General features: G+C 38.7%; 1 protein-coding gene across 3 annotated transcripts in view; it reads left to right on the plus strand.

The window, feature by feature from the left end:
* Positions 1-27,374, plus strand: part of NALCN (sodium leak channel, non-selective) — a 431,975-nt gene that overhangs the window by 258,466 nt on the left and 146,135 nt on the right. For all 3 annotated transcript variants that reach the window (XM_075199955.1, XM_075199956.1, XM_075199957.1), the window contains one exon: positions 20,242-20,379. In XM_075199955.1, the coding sequence (XP_075056056.1) occupies positions 20,242-20,379 (138 nt within the window). The remainder of the gene's footprint in view (positions 1-20,241; positions 20,380-27,374) is intronic.

The raw sequence follows: 27,374 nt of genomic DNA on the forward strand, positions 1-27,374 counted from the left end.
TGGTCTAAGGATAATGTTAAGCATCATCTGTCTTTGCAACGATGACAGGTGACTTTTCGGGACAATTTACTATAAAAGTTATATCTAAACAGGGTACTCCATAGGTGGCTGTCTCCTTCACTCATTTCAAATTTGCTTCCTCTCTGCAAAATCCACACCCACTGCACTCTCATGCCTTAAACAGTTCTCTTCATTATATCTGGACTTCAGTCCCTCTTGACATGCATTAAACTCTATCACTAATTGGCTGAAATTAAAATCCAACATTATAGATCATTAGCACTATTGTAAAGTTATTGTCAGGACTGCACATTTAAGGCTGCATTTATTGTAGCACTGTTAAATGTATATAAATTTTTTTTACCTAACAATCAGTCAGCGTATATTTCTACAAACTAATTAGGTAGTAAGCTCTTCAGACAGGGGCCTATTCCCTATTATCTTCTTTGAAGTTACTGTTCCACCTAATTTGTCATTTATGCTGTAAGGTGCTGCATACTTTTGTGGTTATATGTAAATAAACCTATACATACATATTGAAGATCAGCAATTAGCATTCATGTAAAATATGTCATATGTACATAGTATTTAGAATGGAAAACATGAAATCAGACCAGGAATACATCCCATAATAATAATGACAGAATTGAGGTCTTGAGTATCATGATCAGCTGATCAATTTTCATATTAAGGGAGAGAGAAAGGAGGGTTGGCAATCATAAGGCTAAGGGAGAGTTTAAAGGGGATGTGAGCCAAGAGGATGGGCACTTATTGGAAGAATTGTGTCACAAGTGTTCTACTTAGAGCCAAGAATAGGTCAAGCAAGCTGCTGGGTTGGAGATTTAGGAGAACAGAAAGTGAGAGTTAATCATGTTCCCAAATCATGTTGTTGGTTTTACTGACGTATGCCGTTCATATATTCAATATGCTAGATATGCCATACCTTGTTAATAAATGGTTTGGATTAAGGAGACATTTGGTTTCTTCCAGTCAGTCGCTATCTGGCAGGTGGCGTTGAAATTATGTGTCTTATTAGTTTGTTTTGATGGTAGATTCCTGTTGGGGCCTGGAGGGGCAGGAGAAGAACTTGGGAGCAAGGAATGTTTATTCGCATGATTGAAAATATTAGGTTTTTGATGTCAAGCCAGAGATCGTAGAGTTTTGGACTCCCACCAAATGTGAAAAATGAGCCCACTGTTAGGCTTCCTCTCCAATATCTGAAGCATCTTAGTGTATTTTGTAAAGTCTCATTGGTACACAGTACGATCTATACAAATGCTTATATACATTTTTCTTGATCCTTACACGTATTGAGCTGGAGGCGACGTTTTCCCTGATCTCCACCTTATCCTTATCCTCTAGTTTTCTGCCAAACTCTGTCTCCCCATCTAATTAATTCTGGTAACCTTTTCCTTCTGTGAATGTACTCCATTTACTATAACTCTCTGTTTTCTATCCTGCAACCAAGCTTTTATTAATTCAACCATCTTAGAATCCAATCCCAAGCTTTCAAGTTTATTTAACAGTCTGCGATGTGGGACAGTATCAAAAGCTTTACTAAAATCTAGATAAGCTACATCTATGCCCCCCCTTGATCTATTACTTTAGTCACCCAGTCAATAAGATTTGTTTGACATGATCTCCCACCAGTAAATCCATGCTGTTTGGGATTCTCGCAGATAAGTCTGACCTCCTGTTTTCTGAGATTATTTTCTCTAAAGAGATGGGGGAGGGAGTGAATCGGATTTGCAAATGTTAGTAATATATTGTTTCCATAAAAGGCAATTATGTGTTCTGTGGTGGCTACTTGTATACTTGTTATTTCCGGATTGGATCATATTAAGGCTGGGTACACACTACAGGTTTTTCATCCAATTCTCGGGCCAAACACCTATAGTAGTGTGTACACTTATTCGATGACCGATAGTCGCTCCAAAGCACTGATTATCGGTTAATTTGATTGGTTGTTAAACTAATAATCTTGTTCCAATCACCTTCCGATCCTGCAGTGTGTATGCACTCATGATCTTGATCTCCATATAGTTTACAGAGTCATGATCTTTTCAGACGATGCCGTCTATGAACATCAGCTGCTGTACTGGTGAATAAATGTAGAGTGCACTGTAGGTGGACTAAGTCATCCGTTTGTTCTGAGACTGAATATTTTGTTTGAGTCGCAGAAGGTAATGAAATTTATAATGACACTGTGGAAAAGTCATTCGGCATTTAATGAATGAATGAATATTTTTCTGTCATTCTCTAAACGACTAGAGGATCAGATGAAGAGCAAATTGTGTATAGTGTGTATGCATGAATCGCCCGACTGATTGGACCTTTAGTTGTAGGTACCAAATTGGTCAGCAAATTCTGTAGTGTGTACCTAGCCTAACACAGAGAGAGGGCATCCTGGTCTCATGCCATTGGTGATCCCAAAGGGGGTCAAGGTCAGTCTATTAGCTGAGACTCACAAAGTAGGCAAGCAATAAAGGACAGAAATCCTGTCCATAAACCTTCCTGAAAAGCCTTGGAGCTCAGCATCCTATATATGAATGGCCATGAAATACTGTCAAATGCTTTATTATTTGTATTATTTTTGATCATTTTATTTAATTTATATAGAGTAGAATGCATAGAAACAACAGTAGAAGGAGATGTTTAGGGGTTAAAAATATAAATGTCAAGAGAAAGATCCCTCAAGTAACAGGTAAACAGTCAGTGACACAGAAAGTAACTTGTAATTCCTTTAGTATGAGTCCAGTGCAAGGTTTCACAGCACCCTAAGCTAAATGTCAGCCTATCGCTCCTGCACCCCCCAATACCGTCTTCTCAGCCTCTGACACACATGTGACTTTTCAAAATAAATGAATACAAATTCTGCATTTACTATTCAGGAACAAATGCAGGATTTGTAGAGAGGGGGCTTCCATGCTATGCCACCAGAGTGGGCATGACCGTCACGTAAGGAGAGTTGCTACAATTTTATACAGTGCTCGGCTGCTCTACAGCCCTTCCATGTCCCCATCAAATACATGGCAATGCTGAATGCACTACTGTTAGGTGCAGTGTAAAGCAGGACATACCTGCCAGCTGTCCTTGCAGTGGGGACAAATCCCTGACTGAGTGGTACAGTTATCCATTATCTGGACAGCCCCACCAGAACCAGGACAGTTGGCAGACTCTCCGACTCTCTCCTACCTGTTCTTGGAGGTTTCCTTACCTGTGGCTGCCCGTGGCATAAACTCAGTTGCTGCTTGTCTGGGTCCTGGGATGTTGTTGCCCTGTTTGGAAAGAGGATAGTTGCATAAAATATAAAATATGGAAAGTTTAGCAATGAGTGATCCCTCTGAGTCTCCCTCCCGGAAATAGACAGCATTCATGTTTTATAATTTGACCTCCCTCCTGCAACCAGCCCTGACTTTAATTAATATCATTCACATTTAATAAATAGACCGATCTCCCCCAACCAGCCCTGACATCAAATTAGTATTCACATTTAATAATAATGTATTTTCCTCTAATGTGATCTAATATTAAATTAATTGTTTTCCCATTTAATAAATGAACCTATTTCCATTCCAAACAGTCCTGACATTTAATAATTAGTATTCATATGTAATAAATAGCCCTCCTTCTCCACAAGCTCTGTCCACCCATTTAATTAATAGCTCCTAAGTCATCCCAGCACTCCATATTAAGTAGCCACCACCATGACGACACTATTGTATTAAATACCCTCTACTATAAAATAAGTAGCCCCCTCTCACAAATTAATACTTCTCACCCACCATTAAATGATTGACCCCTTGCAAACTGGAAAAATATAATACCTAATTTACCATAGTTTCTACCACTCAATAACAATGCACTATAAGTGCATATAGTTCAAATAATACTTAAATCATATAGTAGAAGGCTATAAGGCATTAAAAATTGAAAGAATAGAAAATGTATTTTCTAACATATAATTGTATCAATTGTTTTGAGTAGTGAAATGTCACCCTACTATTAAATTAATAGCCCAGGCTACTATCCCAAACATTAAAAGCCCCCCTCTCTCCTCTCCTACCCTTACCTGCTTCCATATGGATGTCAGCAGGGGAGAACATGTATGCCCGTTTGATCCTGCAGACCACCATACAGTTCTCATGTCATGCTCAGAATAGACCTAGCTGGCCTCTACTGAGCATGCTCAGGGGTTGGCCCATGTAGATTGAAGCCCCAAGGATCTCAGGATTGCGATAGCAGGATACAGTCATGGCCAAAAGTTTTGAGAATGACACAAGTATTGGTTTTCACAAAGTTTGCTGATTCGGTGTTTTTAGACCTTTTTGTCAGATGTTGCTATGGTATACTGAAGTCAAATTACAAGCATTTCATAAGTGTTAAAGGCTTTTATTGACAATTACTTTAAGCATTATGCAAAGAGACAATATTTGCAGTGTTGACCCTTCTTTTTGAAGACCTCTTAAATTCGCTTTGGCATGCTGTCAATCAACTTCTGGGCCACATACTGACTGATGGCCGCCCATTCTTGCTTGGAGTTTGCCAGAATTTGTGGGTTTTTGTTTGTCCACCCATCTCTTGAGGATTGACCACAAGTTCTCAATGGGATGCTTTACTGTTGGCATGACACAGGACTGATGGTAGCGCTCACCTTTCCTTCTCCGCACAAGCGTTTTTCCAGATGTCCCAAACAACCTGAAAGGGGATTCATCAAAGAAAATGACTTTACCCCAGTCCTCAGAAGTCCAATCTTTTGCAGAATATCAGTCTGTCCCTGATGTTTTTCCTGGAGAGAAGTGGCTTCTTTGCTGGCCTTCTTGAGACCAGTCCATCCTCCAAAAGTCTTCAACTCACTGTGCATACAAAAGCACTCACACCTGCCTACTGCCATTCCTGAGCTAGCTCTGCATCTTGGTGCCCTGATCACGCAGCTGAATCAACTGTAGGACATGGTCCTGACGCTTGCTGGACGTTCTTGGGCTCTCTGAAGCCTTCTTCACAACTATTGAACCTCTCTCCTTGAAGTTCTTAATAATCCAATAAATGGTTGATTTAGGTGCAATTTTACTAGCATCAATATCTTTGCCTGTGAAGCCCTTTTTGTGCAAAACAATGATGACTGAACGGGTTTCCTTGCAGGTAACCATGGTTAACAGAGGAAGAACAATGATTTCAAGTACCATCCTCCTTTTAAAGCTTCCAGTCTGTTATTCTAACTAAATCAGCATGACAGAGTGATCTCCAGCCTTGTTCTCATCAACACTCTCACCTGTGTTAATGAGAGAATCACTGACCTGATGTTAGCTGGTCATTTTGTGGCAGGGCTGAAGTGCAGTGGAAATGTTGTTTTTGGGATAAAGTTCATTGTCATGGCAAAGAGGGACTTAATTAATTGCAATTCATCTGATCACTCTTCATGACATTTTGGACTTTGTGCTAATTGCCATGATAAAAACTGAGCCCGCAGACTTTGTGAAAAATAATATTTGTCAATAATTCTCAAAAAATGCTTTATTTAATTAAATTAAGCATTTATTTTCAAATTGTAATACTAGCAAAATAAAATAATTATATTTAATATTTTTTTTTTAACATTTTATTTTTCAAGTGAAACTGAAAACCTGAGTCTTGATGAAGAGCTAAGCATACTCCAGTGAGGCTGAGCAGCTAAACTTCATTTAACTGCCATGGCAATATTCTCTTTACTAAATACTGGCGATAAGAGATTTTTTCTATCACTGCAATAAGTGGTGAGAGAAAACTGGACTTATCACCCCTTAGTTCCCTATGTGGTCGTATTTAATCTTTGGCTCACCAGTATATCCCCTGCGCTCATCTGCCAGCCATAAAAAACACAAACTAAGACTTCTGCTTATATTACTATATTAAACTTTTTTAATTAGGTATTTTTTGTTGGATGCAAAGTGCATTCTTGAAGTGTTATCACATCCCCTTATTTCTATCTTTTGCTAGTTTTAAATTTATTGAGCAATTTGTCTTATTTGTAAGTAAAACTGAAAGTACCAGCATGCCATTTGGTTGTCAGGACATGATAGGAATTGTAGTTCCACCATATAATATGGTAGATTAGCTGTGACAGTGAGCTCTTCCACCACTTGTGCTTCTTAACTTAAACCTTGCTGGGATTGTTGATAATATTTACCAGTGTTGCAGCTGCTCACCAGCCAATTAAGGGTAGGTACTTAAAATTTGCATTTATATACACTACACCTGTCAGTTTGGCATCTTTATTCACTACTATATATTTCACCTTAGCAATTCAACACTTGTATAAAGTCTAGCATTTGTGCCATTAACCTAAATCGTCATAAATCCCGCGGTGCGAGGATGATTAGTCTATTGGTGATGTGAGATGCATGGCATGGAATGCTAATGAAATCTATCTAGCTGTGTGTGGCAGCAGCCTCTCCTCCCAATAAAATGCCCTTGAACTACATGCAGCACAAACTGTGTGTATCTCCCAACTTCCAGCTGGGAGAAATGTGTCCACTGGCAGGGCAACGGGACAGTTGGTAGGTATGTTTCTCCAAAAGACATATAACATTTGCAGAGAGCTATAAACAAAGAAACACCCAATTGAAAATGTAAAGAAAGCCTTATTGTAGTATGCAGTAACTCAAGATGTTTTTTTTCCAGATGCTGGAACAAGTAGAAGAATTAAAGGCAGTGTTTGTTGTCATTACTGCATATGACCACATAGAATTAACACATTTGATTCCTACATCTAGGCACATGGATATCTTCATGTACAGCACATGTGTACTGGCTTACAACAAATTAAAAGATGCCATAGAAACTGAAGAAATGACTACCTATAGTGCCCTCTAGTGAATCTTATTATAAACTGTTCTCTGCTTGAACAGTTTAATACTGAAATGAGAATAATTGTGTGGATTCTCTAAATATTGTAAAATGATATAAGAAACTCTTGTAACAATTAACCAATCTTTATTGCAATATACATGGTAAAATGAATTAATATGGCTGAAGATCATTAATATAATGTTATAATCATCCTGCTCAATCAGCAGCTTGTTTTGTAAAAGTAAAAGTCATGGTACCATTTCTTCATAATGTAACTGTCCTCATTTAGCAGTTGATGCAGGTAAAGTTTACACGGGACATCTATTTGACATTCTTAATGGTATTTTTATGTTTTGTAAATTCTCATCTTAAGTGAAGTTTCATGGGAAAGAAAATGTACACCTTAGGATAAACTGACCTTAACATAGTATGTCTATACATATAGTGTGTTTGTTTATTTTTACATATTTTAAATCATTTAAAGCACACTTAATTCCATGTAAGTTATAATCATAGTATTAGCATGATGACCTTCCTAATTGAGTGCAAGTATTATAAAAATAAAAAATGTATGTGCTTAAGAAATAATTGGAAAAATATGACCAATGGGTATATTTACTAAACTGTGGGTTTGGAAACGTTGAGATGTTGCCTGTAGCAACCAATCCGATTCTAGCTGTCATTTTGTAGAATATGCTAAATAAATGATAACTAGAAACTGATTGGTTGCTATAGGCAATATCTCCACTTTTTCAAACCCGAAGTTTAGTAAATATACCCCTAGGTCTTATTTTTTCAATTATTTCTTAAGCACATACATTTTTTATCATTGTTGTTTTGCAATGTAAGTAATGCGTAAGAAAAGCCACAGTATTTTTCCCTGAGATAAAATTAGGTTTATCAATGAAAGTTCATTACTTTTGATTGAAATATGTAACTATACAACACTATTAATCATGATATTTTCAAACATAAGTAATTATCATGATATACTGTATAAATCGATGTGCTCATCCCTATATAAGAGCAAAGTTACTTTAAACTACTTAGCCATTTCACAGCATAGGTCCTTGGCAAAATTAGACCTCCCACTTTCGCTAATGCTTTTAAATTGTATGTTTTCTCCTAGTTATTCTTTTACTTGACATCAGAGAATAAGCACCAGTTCATTGTTGCCATGGCTACAAATTATAGTTATCTTTTTTCTATTCCTGTATCTCTGATGGCTTGATTTTATCTGAAAAGTACCAGAAACACACACATTTTCTTTAGTGCTTCCAAAAGATTAAACACATTACATTTTTATCAAAGCTGATCATTTTAATGTGGAAGACACGAATCCTGGCATATTTGCATATTGAAAGAGTTTTGCTTAAAACTGGCACATTTTTATTTTAGTGCTGTTTGAGAGTTTTTTTTCATTATGCTGTACAATGTAGTAATGTACAGATATACAATCACTGTCACATCCAGACCTCAAGAGGAAGGGAGCCCATACTGCATTATGGGCTTCCTTCCTGTGGATTACTGCCTACGCTGAGGAATGGGGAAAAGGTACAATCTGTTTATATGATTTGACTCTTGTAGCTCAAGTCCTGTTTTGACTTCAATGGCTGCAATGAATTCCATTGAAGAAGACATTCATAATGTAGGTGGGCAGACAGGTCAGGCAAACACAATAGTTAATTTCTTTGAAGAGTATGACAGATGGTTCTTTTCTTTGGCATGATATTGGTAAATAGTATGAGTCATGTGCCTCTGAAATATGTCTTTTCTACCAGTTCATGTACCATTGTAAGACTGGTGGTTGTAGTCTTGACTATGACAGCTTACAGTACACACCCTGTGTCTTATGTAGTAACGTGGTGCAAAGACCAATGTTGTGCTGAAAAGCTGGTAACCAATCAGATATTAAATTTGGTATGTCTAGTGTAGTACAGCTAATAAAAGCTAACATCTAACACTATGGGTGGTAGCGCACATGTAATACATGTGCTATGTAAATAGATTAGCCTTATTCCTGGCGCCTGTCTTCCCAACATGCTGCTTCTGCATAAAGATTGTTGGACAATACACCAACCCATGGAATGTGCATGAGTGGCTGGCAATGGAAGCTCGAAACACTGCAAGTGTTAAGGTTTTCAGTAAGGAAGGTAAAATATAATATTAGTTTGTTGTGGCTGCCTTTTTATGTAATGGAGTTAGAGTTATACCTGAGGTGTTACAGCTATCATTTTAGCGATTATATCATCTTTTGTAGACCTAGTAAGAGTCCACTTCACAGCTTCCTGAATGCGATGTCTTTGTAAAGTTGAGGTGATACATTTGCCCTTGTCCATTTTATCCAGCACTTAAGAAGACTTTCCAATTTGGTGAAGGAAGTTGTTCTTTTATTCTTCTTCCTGACAATCACTCAGTTGTTTCCCACTCATGCTTCGTGAAGTACATTTTATCTGAATACAATCTTTACATTTTGTGTTCCATTGTACATGGCTGTAAATGTGTGCACAATCAGAGCAACCAGCACCAGGCTATTCCAGACTGGGCTGGTCATGCTACGACAAAGAGAAACACAGCGTGGGGTCCTCCTGTCACAATGGGAACCATCTCCAGTTTGGTCCTTAGGGATATACATCTTGTCCCCCTGCCCAGCCCTGTGCTGAATAGGACTGGGTTTATTACCACCCACCCAGGCAGGTGGTGGTAGCGTAATATGTTAAAGTTAGTAAAACATAATAGTAAATACCACACAATACCAAAGAAAAATAGATCATTATAAACACACACCAATTCCATCAATCCCGTCTTTATTGTACGCCTTAAACCTTGTGCATATTCAGTGACTCATGCGGAGCCTACCTCATCAAGGGGCCTATTTATTAATGGCTGTAACTTCTCCCCATTAATTATCATCCCTTATCGCAACTTAAATGATATGGCACAAATCTTCACAGGGCAGAGCATCCGATCGAAAAGAGACTGTCCCGGCGATGACTTTACTTTATCAATAACTCCGAGATTTAATGCACATGTGTTGCCTTAGGTCATACATGTGCCCTTTTAAATATTTTACTGAGGGGTGAGCACAAAGTCTGCCAGAGACATATCACTAGATCTCTCTCCTGTGATGCTTTTCCCATAGGACAGAACGGCTAATGCCATCAGGGTTAAGCTACACTTTCTAAGCTTAATAAATTGGTCGAGACCACAGTCCTCATTGAGAATTATGGGGACTTCGGTATAATGTGATCCTTAGCCTAATGCAGGATATATCTATGATATCTCCTGCATTATGCTTTTGTTAAATAGCTACTAAATTATGTCTAAACCAAGAGGAAACCTGTCAGCATGGTTTAAGGCTTAATAAATAGCCCCCAAGTCTTTTACGTATCTTTATTTTAATGTATTTAACTACTTTTGACTAGGAGGTCTACCAGTTCACTTGGGGACTGATCTGTATCCTTAATTCCATTTTGGAATGCAGATTGCAAGGCATGATAGCCCGCAGATGGTTGTTAAACTTTGCAAAGTTTCTTCTTGGATGTGAACTTGACCTTAAAAAACTTTCAAAGTCTGCTACTATCTGCTTTCCTGAGAGCTGATAGATGCTCATATTATTTAAATGTCTCTCTTTTTGACTAGCCAAGAGCATTTGTATCATGATCTCCCATGTGAGATCACATGGATTAACAGAATCCTATGTTTAAGTATACGCCCAGTCTCACATGTAGGCTTATATGCACCAGAGCCTATGTTCCAGTCATCAGAATCATTCATCAAAACCACAGGGTAAGCAGCTTCAAGTAATTTGTCTCCATCTGCTGGCCAATTTGCAGACTGCAAGATATGGATACAGAAATTCTGCCTTCTTGAGGCAGCCACATGGCATCTTTACAATTTATTTGCTTTATTATTATTGTTATTGTGTTGGGTTTTTTTTGGTTTTTTTTTAAATCTGCTGCACCACATAGAGCATATTACAAAAATGTAGAAGACCAATAGGCAAAATACTGGACATTCAAGAACCATAACACGTAATAGTTAAGATATATAATAAGTGTTGTAAAGAACATGCAGAAGGCAAGATACAAGGAGGCACAGGGGGGCGAGGTGGGACAAGAGCTCTGTTCATAAGAGCTTATAGTGCAGAGGGGTTGTGCGTTGTGAAGGGAGTACCAACTGTGGGGAAGCTTATATGAGCACATAACAGGTTGGTTTGTTTGACATTACAGTACTGAGCTCCTAGCTGTGACATAACATGTTCTTGGTTCAACTTACCAGTAGTGTTATGCTCCATTGGCAGCATTGTTTGAACATTGTTTGTTAATCACATATTCTGAGATACATTGTGATGTATCCTCAATATTATGCACTACCTCAACTGTTTGTGTTTGAATGTGCCTCTCACGATCAGGGTATGCTCCATCCTCTAAGACCTCTGCTTCAGCAATAGTAGCTTCCACTTCTCCCTTTACAGTCAGTCTTTCCAAAGAAGCTTTCTATTAGTTAGTTCTCTACTATTATTGTTATATTTTTATATATAAATACTTTATAGTTTTTCTGCATGGGCAATGGTGGCTGCCATACTATTAAAGGAGCACTTTGAGGATCCTGAGATGCAGGACCTGCTCCCTAGTGCAGATGTCTGTAACATTATGGCATTGTAAGACTTGCCTCCTTAGCTAGATCTCTGTAGTTGTTGTTGGCTGTAATGCGGTATTGATATGTCTATCTGATTTGATATCCTAATGTCTTGGACATAGAGGAGGTGCTGTTTCTATGTTCTGTTCTTCTCTATATGTAGTTCAGAAAAATATTGACTAACAGGCAGCAAAATGTCCTACTTTTATTAAGCATTGAGATTGTGGGCGAGCCTAACTTCAGCTTTATTGATGAGTAACAGGATAGGGTGAAACTTGAACAAGATATAATGGCATTTACTATCTGTGATTAAAAAAAATGATCAATACATAAGTGATTATAGTACAGCATGAATGCTCTATGAATACATAGATGATTCTAGTGGAACATTTTATAAGGGAACACATTGAAGCTGCATAGCTATGAAGCAGCCATGAGGAAGTAAGATACTAAAATGTCATAACATATAAAAACATAAATAAACATCTAAACTTAATTGTTCATACTAGTGATGCTGCCATGAGGCAAAGACTAGGTGCATGTTTATAAATAGATCTTGCTAGTCAGACAAACAAGGCAATGTATGGAAGATGCTAAGGGACAGTTCTACTATAAAATGCCAATGTATGATGAACAACCAACAGAGGGAGCTAGAAACACAAGTTAATACAAACAATACAACAAGACAGCTAGATTGAAGTCATGACAACTTATGTTTCATGATATTGTGAGCAACAAGATAAAAATAAATGTTTGGTATAGATTATAGATCCAATTCATGCAGTATATACACACCTTGAGATCCTCAAATTACTTTTGCAATGTAAAGCTGTCTTTAGACATTTGCTACTGTAAGAGCTAAGGTAAAAATGTCTTACTTACTCTCATAGATGTGCACACAGGGCATGCCCAAGCACACCCTAATGCAAAGCCGCATTAATGTGTGGGCACAGGCGCAGCCAATTTAAAACAGCGCCGCGACTGTTTCTCTTATGCCCAAAACATGCCCAGTCGCAGCAGTTACTCCCAACTGAAGAGGTACTGAACTCGGTGTGCTGACTCCAGAGGTGAGTCGCACATAGGAAAATAGAACCACCTATTGCCTATATACGCTTTATTAATATATGGGTTTAATGGTGTGTGTATATATGAAATTGGTGGCACTGTACTGTGGCATAATATGAACTGGGGACAAAACTGTGTGGCATAATGGGAACTGGGGACACTACTGTGTAGCAGAATATGACCTGGTGAACTACTGTGTGGCATAATGAGAACTCAGGGCACTATAGTTTGGCATAAAATTATCTGGGGCCACTTGTAGATACCCTTGCCCCCCCTCCTCCCAGGCGATGCTAGACACGCCCTTCTGGTGCTGAGCTGTGGCGTATAATATCACTATCTAGGTTTTTTCTGGGTGCACAGTGTAATGAAATGTGCTGTACACATCTATGACTATTCTGTAACAACAGATGTTTTAGCTTTGTGACACTAAAACTCATTTAGGAACTGTCATTTGTTCAAGTGCAGTTAATTGTCCATTAAGTGTATTTTGAGGTGCACCAAAATCAGATCCCATCCTTTTATTTAGGAGGACACAAACCATGTCAGTGCGGTCCTGTCAGCCGTGATAGGATCCCAAACATGCTGTGAAATTCAATCACTTTGCTCCCGAAGGCCTGAAACACCTTGCATAATGACCACATTGTAATGGTGCCGGTCGTGTGTCATGCAGCGTTGTCATTTCTCAAGTGAGAAGATCACTGCACCAACACACCGCTGATATACAGTTCTGTTGCTTAATATAGTTATTAGAAATGTATTTTTTTTATGTATAGTAAACGTTACAGTACCATTTACAGTCTACATATGATCTGCAGTAACACTGAATACCCAGTTTGAGGCTTCCCACCCACCTATTAGAAAACCACCACAATAAAACAGATGAAGTGGTAGAGAAAATACCCAGAGCCACAAATTCCATCTGCATTCAGGTGGACAGAGTCAAGGGAATTCTGAATCTTTGATAGTAAACACTATTTCGTCCACACCGCCTTGCAGCTCATAGAGTGCCTTTGTTTGAAGTTTTGGAAGTAAATAATCTCTCAAGGAGACGTGGGCCCAGGATCAAATTTTGTCAGGGGTCCGATAATTCTTATTATTACCTTGTATATTATTATTATTACCTTGCTAACTCCACTCAGCCCTTCAATCAAGGCCTGGTAACATGACCCAGCTCACATGTCACTAAACATCCCTCTCATTGTAAGAAATGTAGATTCTACCTTCCCAGCAATGAAAGGGATTTAAGAGCAATATGTTCTGTTGCTAAGTGCAGGGAGTAGTATTAAGGAGTAGAATCACCACCCCACCCTGGATCCATCACTGAAGATCACAGCCAGTGGAGGAACTACCATTGGTGCTGCAGATGTGTTGCATCGAGGCCATGGAGATAGTGGGGCCCGTTGGACGGGGAATTAGTGAGTTGTGGGCCTCGGTTACCTCCTCCTCACTTCCCTGCACCAGGGCCCAGAGCTCACTAGTTTCGCCTCTGAGCACACTCACTTCCAGGTCTTTGGAAACACCCCCTAAAATAAAACTGTGCTTACATTTGTGGGTTTACAGATACTCTGGAAAAAGCATTTGGTGGAACAGTAAAATGTCACCACAATTTACGAAGACTTTAGGACCACCCCTTCATTAATTGAAACTGTTACATTTTTGTTCTAAAATAATGCTCTGTTTATCCTTGTGGTTACTGTCTATATTACATATGTCACTTTTGTGTGGTTGACTGCTTTTATACTGGGTGAAGTGCGTCTATAAATGTGTTGGAAACCCAACTGTCTCCCTATACTTATAACAGGATACATTTTGCAGTTGCACTTTCTAACACCTCTGACTATCCAAAGAATGCACATCATTTGCATTGAATGCCTCGATAAATGGACCTTCTCCAACTCTTTTCAGCAATTTAAAAGCGCGGCAAATCGCGGGTGATAACCCATGATTTTAGTCCCCAAGTCACCAGATTATTAAACTGCGATTTTTACTCTCATCTTAAAAATCGCTGGTCATCTCTGGTGAGTCAAACACTCCTGTGTTTAGCCAATTCTCGTGTGTTTCCGAACGGCGTGATTAGTAAACACATCACTGTTACACTGTCTTTCTATACAGCCGTAGGTCTGGCGGCTGGCAAAAGTTTAAAAATAGATAACTGTAAAAAAAACAAATGGGGGGGTCCCTTCGTCCAACCACTATTAACCCTACATCTGATCTTCTGTTCTGCAGTAACTGTGATGATGGGTTTCCCCTGATTTTCATGCAACCAGCACTAGGCAAACCAGCCTGGGGTGGGAGACACTATAGCAGGGGTACAAGCAGGAGGGGTCCCCCTGTCATAAAGACAACCGACCCCGGGCTGTTCAGTGCTGGGCTGGATTCCCTAGGGAGTGGGATCTGCCAAAAAAAATATGCGGGGCCCCCCCTCTAGGAATAACCAGCCCAGCGCTGAAAGCACTAGGGCTCTTCCTACCCCCGTGGTCTGTGGGTAGTAGGGTAATAGCAGCAAAAATAATGTAAAAAAAAAAAAAATGACCGCCATTTTGTTTTGTGGAACTACAAGTCCCTGCCATGCCAGGGTGCCCTAAACAGTCTGGGCATGCTGATGGATTTTCCCACTCTGTCGTGGGGAAATCCCTTAGACTATGAAAAGAGCTTGCAGATCTGCTATAGTCATTGCGTATTGGAGCTTGTACAGTGTACAAGCTGTTCCTGCGTGATCTGACATTTTTTAAAATTTTTTTGTCCAAGCATGTTCCTTTTTGGATTACAAATATAGGGACCCTCCTGGCCTGAAGAACACAAGACTGCAAGCAACAAGGGGGCCCTCCTGGCCACAAAGAACAGAAGACTGCAAGCAACAAGGGGGCCCTCCTGGCCAAGAAGAACAGAAGATATTTACAAGCAGAACAATTGGAATTAAAAATTATTTTGAGACATGGTTTACAAGCATTTTTTGGATTAAAAGCTGCTGACAAAGGAAGAAGAAATCTGATTGGTAAGTATATTGGGGTTTTCTTATTTTGACAGAAACACATCTCTGACGATTTTACATCAGATCTCACTTTAATACATCTGCGAGATGAAACACCTGCAAGAAAATTGCTGGATTTTCAAAATCGGAGCTTGATACATTTACCCCCAGATCTCTTATATATTCCAATCCCACAAAAATTAAACTTAATTTTTTCACCCAATTGCAAAACTTAGTAAGGAACACCCAATACTTTTCAATGGACTGTGCAAACTTTTGCCCTTCAAAGATCATTTGCCCTGTAGTTTTTGCGATTTCATAAATTACCCATAATGACTATCAAAGGCAGGGAGGAGACCCCTGGTATATGACATCTATCCATGTAACTTTAAGAAAAACTACATTCAAACCTTTTAATTACTATAACAATCATGTCCATCGCTATTATACTTTTTCTTGTTCAAAAAACAATAGATGTTGGAAAATGTATTTTATATATATTATCATACAAGTAATACATTTTTATTGAAGGTGGAGAGAAAAAAAAAAAAATAGTGTTATTAATGGTGCCATTAAATGTCTGTTTAAGTACTGCACTGTACGTGATAGACATTAATAGTGAAAAAGTTGACAATCTGCATTATAAGGTAAATTAATTCAGAAATTCCACATTAGCATAAATCTCATGGTTTCATTCTCACAGCTGTTGGCGCTGTCAATTTGATGGTTGCACTTTGGATTCATTTTAGCATAAGCTGATGGAGGTTTACCTTTTGAAGGAAATGTGTAATGTGAAGCACATACTATAATCACTTTGAAGTGCTTTCTGTTACTTTCTTAAATGTTTTGGGATCTCTTATCAAATTTGTGCTAATTTTTGGTAAAAACATATTTTAAAATTACATTTTTACCATCTATCCTGTGGATCATTTGCAGAATGGCTACATTTGCAAAGAAAACAACTGATGTAAAATGTTAAACCTGCTATATGTTACAAAATGATTAAATATGCCATTTTACATTTAAGAAATTGTAGAACATCACAGTTGTGGAAGATATACTGATCAATAGAGCTGATTAAACCTCAATTATCTATGGTTGAGTCAGGACCATTTCTGGTCCATTTGCCGCATGAGTCCACACATACTGTGCCACCCCATCACTTACCCAGAAAAAGAGTAGAATAAATAATTTGTATTGTAGAAAAAATATTATGCTAAAAAATAATAGATAGTTAAAACTTAATAAAAAATAAAAACATAACCATCCTCTTGACCAGCTCACATCACCTCACTGTCCTACATAATATAGCAGCCACGACCTGGCTGTAATCACCACAAATCCTCCAACAGTGATTGGAGAAAACAAGAGGCGATTGGTCAGTGAATGAGCCAATCACTTCCTCCCGTTAGTTTGTGAAGCACTATACTGACAAGAGGATGTGAATCATGACTGAGCATTTACTGACCAGTCCATGAGGAACAGTAATGATTGACAGTCTGAGAATATATTATGGAGGGCAGGAAGATTGGCTGGCCTCAAGGATGGTTTATGATTGTGTCAAGAAAAACATTGATAAAATAATAATGTCATCCACAAGATTCACCTCATGGCACATGCAACTCTACGTTAACAAAATGCTGCCTACACCATATCATCAGCACTAACACCAGCACTAAAGCGTAATTTGAGAATGTCCTCTACATACAGAGTAGTTCACTAGAAATGCAAAGTGCCTCATGTCTCAGAGATGCAACCAGAGGTGCCGAAGGGGGGAGGCTGGTACAAAATACCGGGGTCCAAGCCTGCCTGGGAGACCCTGGCCTGCCTGTGTAGTGGGAGGAGCCACTAACCTTGTGTTATCACACTCCCTTTGCCAAAATAATATGCGTTCTCATGAATATTGATACAACCAACTAAATGGTTGTCCCCACTGTGAGTAGACAAATTTACTTTAGAACAAAAACTTTTTCATATGTACTATATGTATTTTCTCAAACTTTGATGGCAGTAGATTTTACTTGGCCTGATATTATCTCAGTGCTTGTTTTGTGTTCTTTATTTATTGTGAGACAGTGAGTGACTGAGGCATAGGGTCATTCCTTCCATGATAAGTTGCTTTTTACCCCTGATGCAACCAAATGTACACCATGCAATACCATTACATTCATTCTCCCCAAACAACAAACTGCAAGTGAGAATGCTGCATATATCACCTTGATGTATCAGTATGTAATTTTACACATATATGTGTGAACTCCTGTAATTAATATCTATATAAATGATGAGTTCTGATGTAATTGTTTCAGTGTTATTTGGGAAAACTTGTGTATTCTAAGTAATAATGCACCATCTACTGTAAATTATTGCAGATATTTTCAGTAAAGTTGGATTCATGAGCTGTATAAAATCACTTATCCGCTTATATGCTCACAGAACTCCTTGGAGATTTATAATTCTTATAATTTACAATAAGTGGTACGTTATCCTGGAAATCTAACAGGTAATACATTTATTTTTTTCAGCTGAATATATGGTTAACGTATGAAGTATATATAGAATAAGAACAGGCTCTAAGAATAACATACAGAAAAATAAATCTTTAAACTAACTTATTTGGGGACTATTGAAAGCCATGGTGCAGGATGTAAAATCTAGCTACATAGACAAACTATTTTTAGCCTTTGGAGGACTTGCACGTTAATGTCTAACTTATTATTTTATCTTATCTTGAGTCCACATAAGACCACATTTGCACTAAATCAACATAATAATCTCTGACTACCCCTGAAGAATCTCCACTCTGGCTTCTGGAATGTAAATCAGTTTATTTAGTAAGTGTATGTCAGTGTTTATGTTATTAGCTGATAGAAGGTCCAGCAATGAATGTTTTTATTGTTATTTTATGGTTGGCTTTTGATTAGTGAATCCTTCTTAAACAATCAAATACTCAATACTTACTTATTTGCAAACTATTTAGTTGCACATCTAGATGATTTTTTTCCTTGGCAGGCTGAAAGCTCTCCATGTCCTGTTGTGTCACTTTATTACTTTAGCTAAAATTGTACAAAATAATCACAGTTCAGGACAAATGTGAACCTTTGAAGCATTTTTCTTGAGCAAGTTACTTTTCATTTAGCTAAGTATCATAAAATGGCAGGCATGTTTAATCAGTTGAATATATGAACTTTGTCTGACAAAAGCCTCACATCATCGCTTTTGCGTTTTTGTGGGACCCTGCTTCTTCCACTATATAATGCTCGGTCTGTGGCTTCCTGTCTACAACCATTTCCCTCCTCCCATCATGACACTGTATCTCTCACATTCAGACCTGTTCTCACTAACATTAAATTTTTAGTGGTAACTTACCAACCATCCCTACTTTCCACGTGTGCCGAACTGACAACGTGCACAACATTTTTAAACGTGATGCACAAGACTTTGCGAAGTGCAGATGGTACGCTATATGTGTCCATCAGCACCTCACAGCGAGTCTTACTAGGGAGAGTCTATCTTGCCTGCTCAGAGGCAGTAGAGATTGATTGGGTTATACTCCGCACCAGGTTAAAACCCCTCATAACTCATAAGCGAAATGCGCGTCGGCGTTACGCTGAGCCTGTTGTTATGTCCATATTTTATTAAGATGCAAGATTACATGTATTAACATAGGAGATTAGTATACATCTTCAAGCCAGTGAGGGAATCAGTCATTGGGGCTACTATACCAAGTCTGCCTTGTATCATAGCATCTAGCTTATTAATATAAGATACAGGGATAGGGTTTTAGATATCATTATAACGGGCCAAGTGCTGAGCCTGCTGATGCACTCCGCATGTTATAATCAAGCTGAGGGTTAATGCGCATGATTTAGGGAGATATCAATACTCCGTTAGATTGATTTATTATCCTGCTTTAGGGGCCATTGCACTTTGAATCCGCACGTTGTCATGTTGATAGCTTATACCTATTAACTGCAACTTATGATATCATACTTACGCTACATTGTAAGCACAAGGAGGAGCAACAAATGGGATGGGTGCACAGGGAGACTTATACACAAATTGGATGTCCTCTGGCTGGTTGGATGGTCAGCTTGAAAGCAGGACAGAGTGAATGACCCCTCCATCACATTATGCCTCCTTCGTTATCACCACACTGTGCCCCCTTCTTCACACCGTGCCCCCCCTTCATTACCACACTGTACCTCTTTCTTCACCACACGGTCCCCCCTTCTTTTTCACCATACTGTGCTCCCTTCTATTTCATCATACTGTGCCTCCTTCTTCATCCCATTCTTCACTTATCTTCGTATGGTCTTCTTTTCTTCTGTCTTCTTCTCTTCTATCTTAATTGTACGGTGTATTGGCCCGCACCACCCTACTTGCACTTCTGAGTTTACAGGTCAGCACACTAATCTGAAATAGTTTGGGTCTGTCTGGCAGTTTGGCAGTTTGATGATCTGTAGGTTAATTGGCTGCTATCAAATTGATCCTAGTCTGTGTTTCTGTCTGTCTGTGTGTGTATGTTAGGGGATTTAGACTGTAAGCTCCAAAGGGGCAGGGACTGTTGTGAATGTGTTTTCTGTACAGCGCTGCGGAATTAGTGGCGCTATATAAATGATGATGATCATCTAAGATGTACCTATCTTCTCTATTTTGTTCCTATTGCTTTTGTATTATTTTACAACAATTGACCTATACAGATGGTTTTCATGCTTATACGTTCTTCCTTTCAGGCATTCATGTCAATGTTTCAGATTTTGACACAGGAGGGATGGGTAGATGTGATGGATCAAACTCTTAACGCTGTTGGACATATGTGGGCTCCTGTGGTTGCAATATACTTCATCCTTTACCATCTTTTTGCCACTTTGGTGAGTACACGAACACAGTTTAGGTGAAATAAATGATTTTAGCCAAGCTTAGTTTATAGAGATTAATATTATGTGTGTTAATCCTGGTGAAAAAGGTTTTGTTAACTAATACTATATGATATAACCTTATGTCTTATCATTGGCACAGTGTACTTGCAGATAACCTTAGCAATGTGTTCTTTAAATTACCACCGATAGAAAAGGGTCATATATTCATGTATGCTGATAGTCTCTCTTCACTTTCACTGTTTGCTCATCACTGTTGTAATTAAACTGAAGACAAAACTTAAAGCCTCTTGGGTATGAGTACTTGATTAGAAATCAGTGCAGCTGTTTCCTAAAGTCTGGCTTAAAGTGAACACCAGGGGTTTGTTTCATTGCTGCACTAATAAGGCCAAAATGCTATAAATAGATTAATTGGGGATTTGCAATAAAAAAAAAAACAAGATAGGTTTGACATTTGAATGCCCTCTTTCAGATTTTGAGGAATGACCGTGTAGATGCATACCTTTTAAAGGGACCCTAGTGGTTGTTAATATTTACTTTATAGTCTCTTACATATAATATTTGCTTGCTATTTTCTTTTTTAGGTAACTGAACTCTATAATCCCTGAGATATGGTAACTGCATCTATGCCTTTTTTATGCAATTGAATAGTTATTTGGTGTTATTTTGGGAGCGCCGTGACACATAAAATAAATTTGTAGAGGCTTGTGATTTGAAGAGTTTCAATGACATAACAAACACATATGGAAGAAACAAAGCACAGTGATACAGGAGACACAGAGTACCATTGACATAGAAAGTACTTGTGGAAAACTAAGGGTGCAGTGATACAAAGCCACATGGGGAGACAAGGAGGCAGTAGCACACAGACCTATGTGGGAGACAAGGAGGGCAGCGAAACATACTGGCAAACCAAACATATGAAAGAGATAAAGGGAACAGCCAGTCATGAGAGCAGAAGAGAAACCTTGGTAAGTTAAGCGTCACCAGTGAAGTAAGAGGACAGAAGAGACACAAAGGAAGGGGGAGGGTGTCAGTGAAGCATAGTAAGTAATATGTTTTTGAAATAATAATAATGCTAAAATATGTATAGGTGCATGGACGTTTATTAGGAAAACAGGTATTTATGACATAATGGACCGGAACAGTTTTGTGTTGAGTAAGCTTATGGTGAAGATTGCAAATTGTGACAGCTGACTCAGTATCGTAGTTAGTGGTCCCAAGATGACCCCTTGGCCAATAATCATCCAACCAAAGTTGACCACACGGAATGTAGTTGAAGAGGCGACAGTGAGAATAATAGTGGTCTAAACTGGTTAATGAGCATTCCGATCCCAGTTAATGAAGAGCAGTTCCTCATTTTAACACTTTACTAGCATTTATGATGAAGGGGTTGTAGACGTTGCTAACTTCCTATATCTGCGATGAGAGGGGGATAGAGGCCAGAAAATAGGAAAGTAACCATTTTGTATACTAATGCAATGAATGGGATGAATAGATGTAACCCAACTGGCTTATTTAAGAATAGGGGGGCATTCCTCTGTTCATCCATATAGTGTTTGTCCAAAGCTGCACAGAGAATGGTAATAACATTGGGACACACAATAATACTTAAACATAGAGCCCACACACACCATTTTAAATATTTAAATTGACAGATGTGGAAGATGGTGCATGTTAGACATATATTGTCACAGCATGGGAGATCACTCTACAGGTGAGCAGCAGCCTGGGAAAAGTCCTGCAAGTGAAAAGGGAGGTGACTGTCGTAGGCACATCATCAGCAGCAGCAGCAGCTGTTTATATAGTGCCACTAATTCCACAACGCTGTTCAGAGAGCTCACTCACATCAGTCCCTGCCCCATTGGAGCTTACAGTCTCGATTACCTAACATAAACACAGACAGAGAGAGAGACTAGGGTCAATTTTGATAGCAACCAAATAATCTACAAGTATGTTTTTGGAGTGTGGGAGGAAATTGGAGCACCCTGAGGAAACCCACACAAACACAGGAAGAACATACAAACTCCACATAGATAAGGCCATGGTCGGGAATCGAACTCATGACCCCAGTGCTGTGAGGCAGAAGTACTAACCACTAAGTCACAGTGCTGGACATTAGATCAGAGTGTGTTGGTAAGGAGTGTGGGTAGACATGAGTTTGGAGATGTTGTGGGGGGGTGGCTAAGGGCTTTGTAGGTGAGGATGTGGAGTTTAAATTTAATTCTAAAGGCTACATGGAGCCAGTGTAGTAACTGGCAGAGAGGGATAGCAAAGATAGAAAGGCGGTAGAGAAAAATAAGTTGGGCAGTGGCATTGAGAATAGACGGGAGTTGGTTATTCCAAAGAGGAAGATGTTACAGTAATCAAGGCAAGAGAGTATAAGAGAGTGAATACCAATATTGGTAGCTTCCATGGTGAGAAGGGATGTATCTTGGATATATTCCAGAAGTGGAAGTGTCAGGATTTGGAAAGGGTCTTAATGTGAGGTTTGAACGAAAGTGAGGAGTCAAGGATGACACATAGGTAGTGGACTTGAAGAACAGTGAAGAGGGTAGTGTTATCAACAGAGAGAGAGAAGAGAGGTAAAAGGGGAAATGTAATGATTTCAGATGACTGGGAAACAGCAGGAGACAAAAGAGGCGAGGGAAGGGAAGAGGTCAAAGGATGAAAGATAGATTTGGGTGTCCGGTGGTACTGGAGGCCAAAGAGGGTAATGAGTTCACCAAGGGAGGTGGTGTAGAGGAAAAAGGGCAGGGGCCAAGAACAGATCCTTGAGTAACTCCTACAGGTAAGGGAAGCGGGTGAGGATGGAGTGAGGTGTGGAGACCTAAATTGAGCAGTTGGAGAGGTAAAAGGTAAACAAGGAAAGGACAGTGTAATGGAGGCCTATAGATTGAAGAGTTTGTAAAAGGAGGTAGTAGTGATATTGAAGGAAACAGAGAGGTCAAGAAGGATTAAGCGTCGCTTAGATTTAGTGGAGAGAAGGTTGCTGGTGACTTTATTGAGGGCAAATTAAAAGGCTTAACAAATTTTTAACAGAAAACTCACATTGCAGCTGTTGCACAATACAATTTTTTTTTTTAACATGCCAAAGATGTTAGCAACTCATGAGTGCACTCACCTTACACTATAACATTGCCCCTCTACCCTATTCCCTCCCATATTCTCCACTCTTTCTTCCCCACTTCATGACCAACACTAGCTCACCTCTTCAACCTTCCTCTCTCCACTGGCACATTTCCATCTCCTTTAAACATGCGCTCATCTCACCAATTCTAAATAAACAATATCTCGACACATCCTCCCTCACCACTCTATTTCTCTCCTCCCCTTTGCCTCCAAACTATTTGAGCAACTTGAGTTCAAATGCCTAGATTACTTTCTCTCCTTCACTCCATACTGAACTCTTTGCAATCAGGCTTCTGCCCACAAAATTACACTGGAACTGCTGTCACAAAAGTGATCAAGTGCATAGTAACCATGGCATCTTTCACACAACAAACAGCAGCCGGAAATTAAACCCAATTTTTTATTATTTTTTTTACATGCCTGCTCCCCAACAAACAAGATGGTAAATTTTGGGTGTAAGCCCCTTTTAGTAGTATTACATCATTACATCATTGAGAAATGTTGTAAAAAAAATTAAAGAAAAATAAACCCTTTAGAAAGTCATGCAATTATCCATCTAATGTGTGCAGTGTTTTATTACATTCATGTTGTTGTAGAAGAAAAAAAAAACTTTCTGTCAAACAACATTAAATATGGGGTAGGTATTCACAACTGTATGTCAAATTTATCCCTGTCGGGAACAGATATTTTGCTATGAGATGCTGTTTTTTTTGTTGTTTTTTTAAAAAAAGAACATTATCATGATGAGATTTCAGAGAATCTTTCTCAGTTTATGCTTGGGCATTATAGCGAGGTTACTCGTTTCACAACAATTTGCTATATAATTACTCCCACTCAACTGTCAAAAATCGTGGGTGGTTTAAAGCTTAACTGCCAAATTGGTTATGTCTTTATCATTTTTAGGAAGTTATTTTCTTAAATACTGCATTATTGCAGTGTTTTTAAGTAATGCAGGTGGCAGGTGGGAAAATTGCTTTAAAAGCCACAGCATTTTAAGTAAAAGAACATTTTGCTGTCGTATGGTAATAGATGAATGAAATCTAAAATATTTTACACTTGAAAAGGCAAATATTGTAACCTCCCTAAATATACAATACACTATTTTGTTTGCTGCATTAAAATTTACAATAGCTTATTAACAATTTTATAAATCATTTGTCCAAGGAGCGCTATACAGCAACATGTTGGTGATGAGTTTTTTTATTTCATGACTATTCGTAAACTACCATCTCTGAGCAAATAGAGATAAGACCTGGGAGCAGGAGTGTCAGATAATTTACCTAAAGAGGATATATTTATAATATATTTTTAAATGTTTGATATATCATATATTTGATTTGGGTATGAGGTGTTGTGTGCCTGTGGGTGATTACTGAGAATGGGGAAAGATGAGCATTGATGGGGGCAGGGGCTGTCGGTAATTCCTAGTTATGTCCATTACCTAAATTGTAGCTGCAAAATTGTGCTCTTTTAAAGTTGCTGGTACTGTCCATTATATCTTGAGAACAAAGGAACTGGGCTATCATTGATGGCTACTGCTTGGATTGCTTCTGCATATCGTTCAGAATGCTGTGTAGGGGAAGTGATGTCCCCCATTTACCTCTCCCCAAAAGCTCAGTGATGTCATCACATCCCTCTACACTTTGCCCCTTAACATGCCTTAACAGTAGCTTATATGTCTCTCCATAGGTGAATTTAAAAAAATAATATGGAAAAAAAGCACACACATGCAATAACACTTAGTCAAAGAAATCTGTATTAAACCATACATATTATGAATCCTTATCAAAGTACCAACATATGCAGTATCATGAGCAGGCAGGAAGAGCTGTGTAGGGATACATGATTAGACACTAAAGTAATGCAGTAGTATAACTGTCTTTTGTTGCAACACATATCTAAGCAATATCTCTTAATAAATGCTGGTGCAGGTTTACACAGTCTGAGGCAATGCAAGATATGAACAATGTCTCTGAAGAAATGCTGGTTTGGGTTTACACAGTCTGAGGCAATGCAAAATAATAAACATTGTATCTGAAGCAATGCTGGTGGAGTCCAATAATCACTGTGAAGCCCCACAAAAGAGCTATAGATAGTTTCTGTAGTCCATGCCTGGGTATTCTGAGTAGAGCTATAAATGAATAATGTATAGATACAGACCAGAAATAGGAGCCAGGAGACAAATATATGCAGACCCAGGAACCAGCTGAATTATACAATGTAATCCAGGAATTAGGAAACAAATTAATGCAATGCCATGAAGAACAGATGTGCGGTTCAGGAGTAAATAGAACACAAGTACACGAACCAGTAAGCTAGTGTCTCCATTACTATCACAGGCAATGAGTGTGAGTGTATGGCATGTGAGGGTTTAAATAGTGAAGTGTTCCATTCAGCTAAAAGAGGAAGACACAGCTGAAGTTTGTATTAGATCTGGGTATCCATCAGGAAACAAGACAGATTTAACCCTAACAAAAATTAATTATCATTGAAAGGGACTTATAGGAGAGCAATAGGTTGAAAATAGGTTGGGTCATATGGGCTGAAACATGTGGTCCTGAAAGGGTTCAAGAGTCTCAAGCCTCAGTGATGCCATTGATTCCTAGTAAAATAGTGGACTGTATTCTTAAGACTATTGTTTTTAGCCCCCAAAAAAGGTGGCTCCATTGTGTATAGATAATGGGTATTTACTAAACAATGTTACATCTTCTTAGAAGTTATGTACTGTTAAACTCTTTTTTATTTAAATTGGGAATAATATATCTCTTACTGTAAAATATAGTTGAAAAGACTGTTAATTAGAGATGTTCACTGACCCCCGTGTTTTGGTTTTGGACCTGGATTAATTTTGTGTTTTGGTTTTGGCAAAACCGCCCTTGTGTGTTTTTGTTTTGGTTTTGGATCCCTATTGTTTTTGCCAAAGTCACATAATTTTGCTTTCTTTTCCCCCTACATTATTGTTAACCTTAGTAACACTAATTTCAAGTAACTTGCAGTCAATTTTGACCACCTCACAGGTCACAATATTATTTTCATACACTTTCAAACAAAGACTGCAGCAGTTCTTGCCAGTTATAAGAAGGAGGCCATTGTCATGCCTGGGCATAAGACCAAAAAATCCACCTCTTATGTGTGGAATTCTTTTTACACAAATCCTGACAACAGTTGTCTAGCCATTTGTAGCATTGTAAAGCCAAAGTCAGTAGAGGTAGGGACCTTACCCATCTAGAGACCTCATCCATGTTACGCCATTTGAGGCGAGTTCATGGAAAGCTTTTGTGAAATTCAGAAACTTATGCTAAAAAATAACTACAAGCAGTCCAGCATCAGCTACCTCCCTTCTCTCAGCTAGATCCCAGCACCTGCAATCTACAACTCAACACCTTCATCATCAATATCCTCACAAGTGATCGGAGTTAGTCCTGCATCCAAGTTTCTAAGGTGAGATGACTCCTCCCCTATCCAGCATTTCTCAGAAGAATCCTTGAGCATTAGGCCCACTGCTGCTGCTCCTGCTGCTGGGGGTGGATCTTCAATCCAGAAGCGGACCAAGAAGAAGACTACTAGTAGTTTAGAACAATTGACTGTTAAATAATCCTTTGCAAGAGGAAGCAAGTATGAAAGCTGTCACCCAGTCGCAAAGCGGATCACAGATGCCATGGCGACTATGCTAGTATTAGATCTCCGTCCAATGTCCATTATTAATGCAGCTAGTTTTAGACAGTTACTTGAGGTCTTCTGTCCCTGTTACCAAATTCCATCACAACACCATTTTACTAGAAAAGCTATTCCTCACCTCTACCAGAAGGTTCGTAAAAATGTAATTATTGAGATACAAAATGCCATTCTACCCATTG

Source organism: Mixophyes fleayi, chromosome 2, assembly GCF_038048845.1.
Source record: "Mixophyes fleayi isolate aMixFle1 chromosome 2, aMixFle1.hap1, whole genome shotgun sequence".
NCBI lineage: Eukaryota > Metazoa > Chordata > Amphibia > Anura > Limnodynastidae > Mixophyes > Mixophyes fleayi.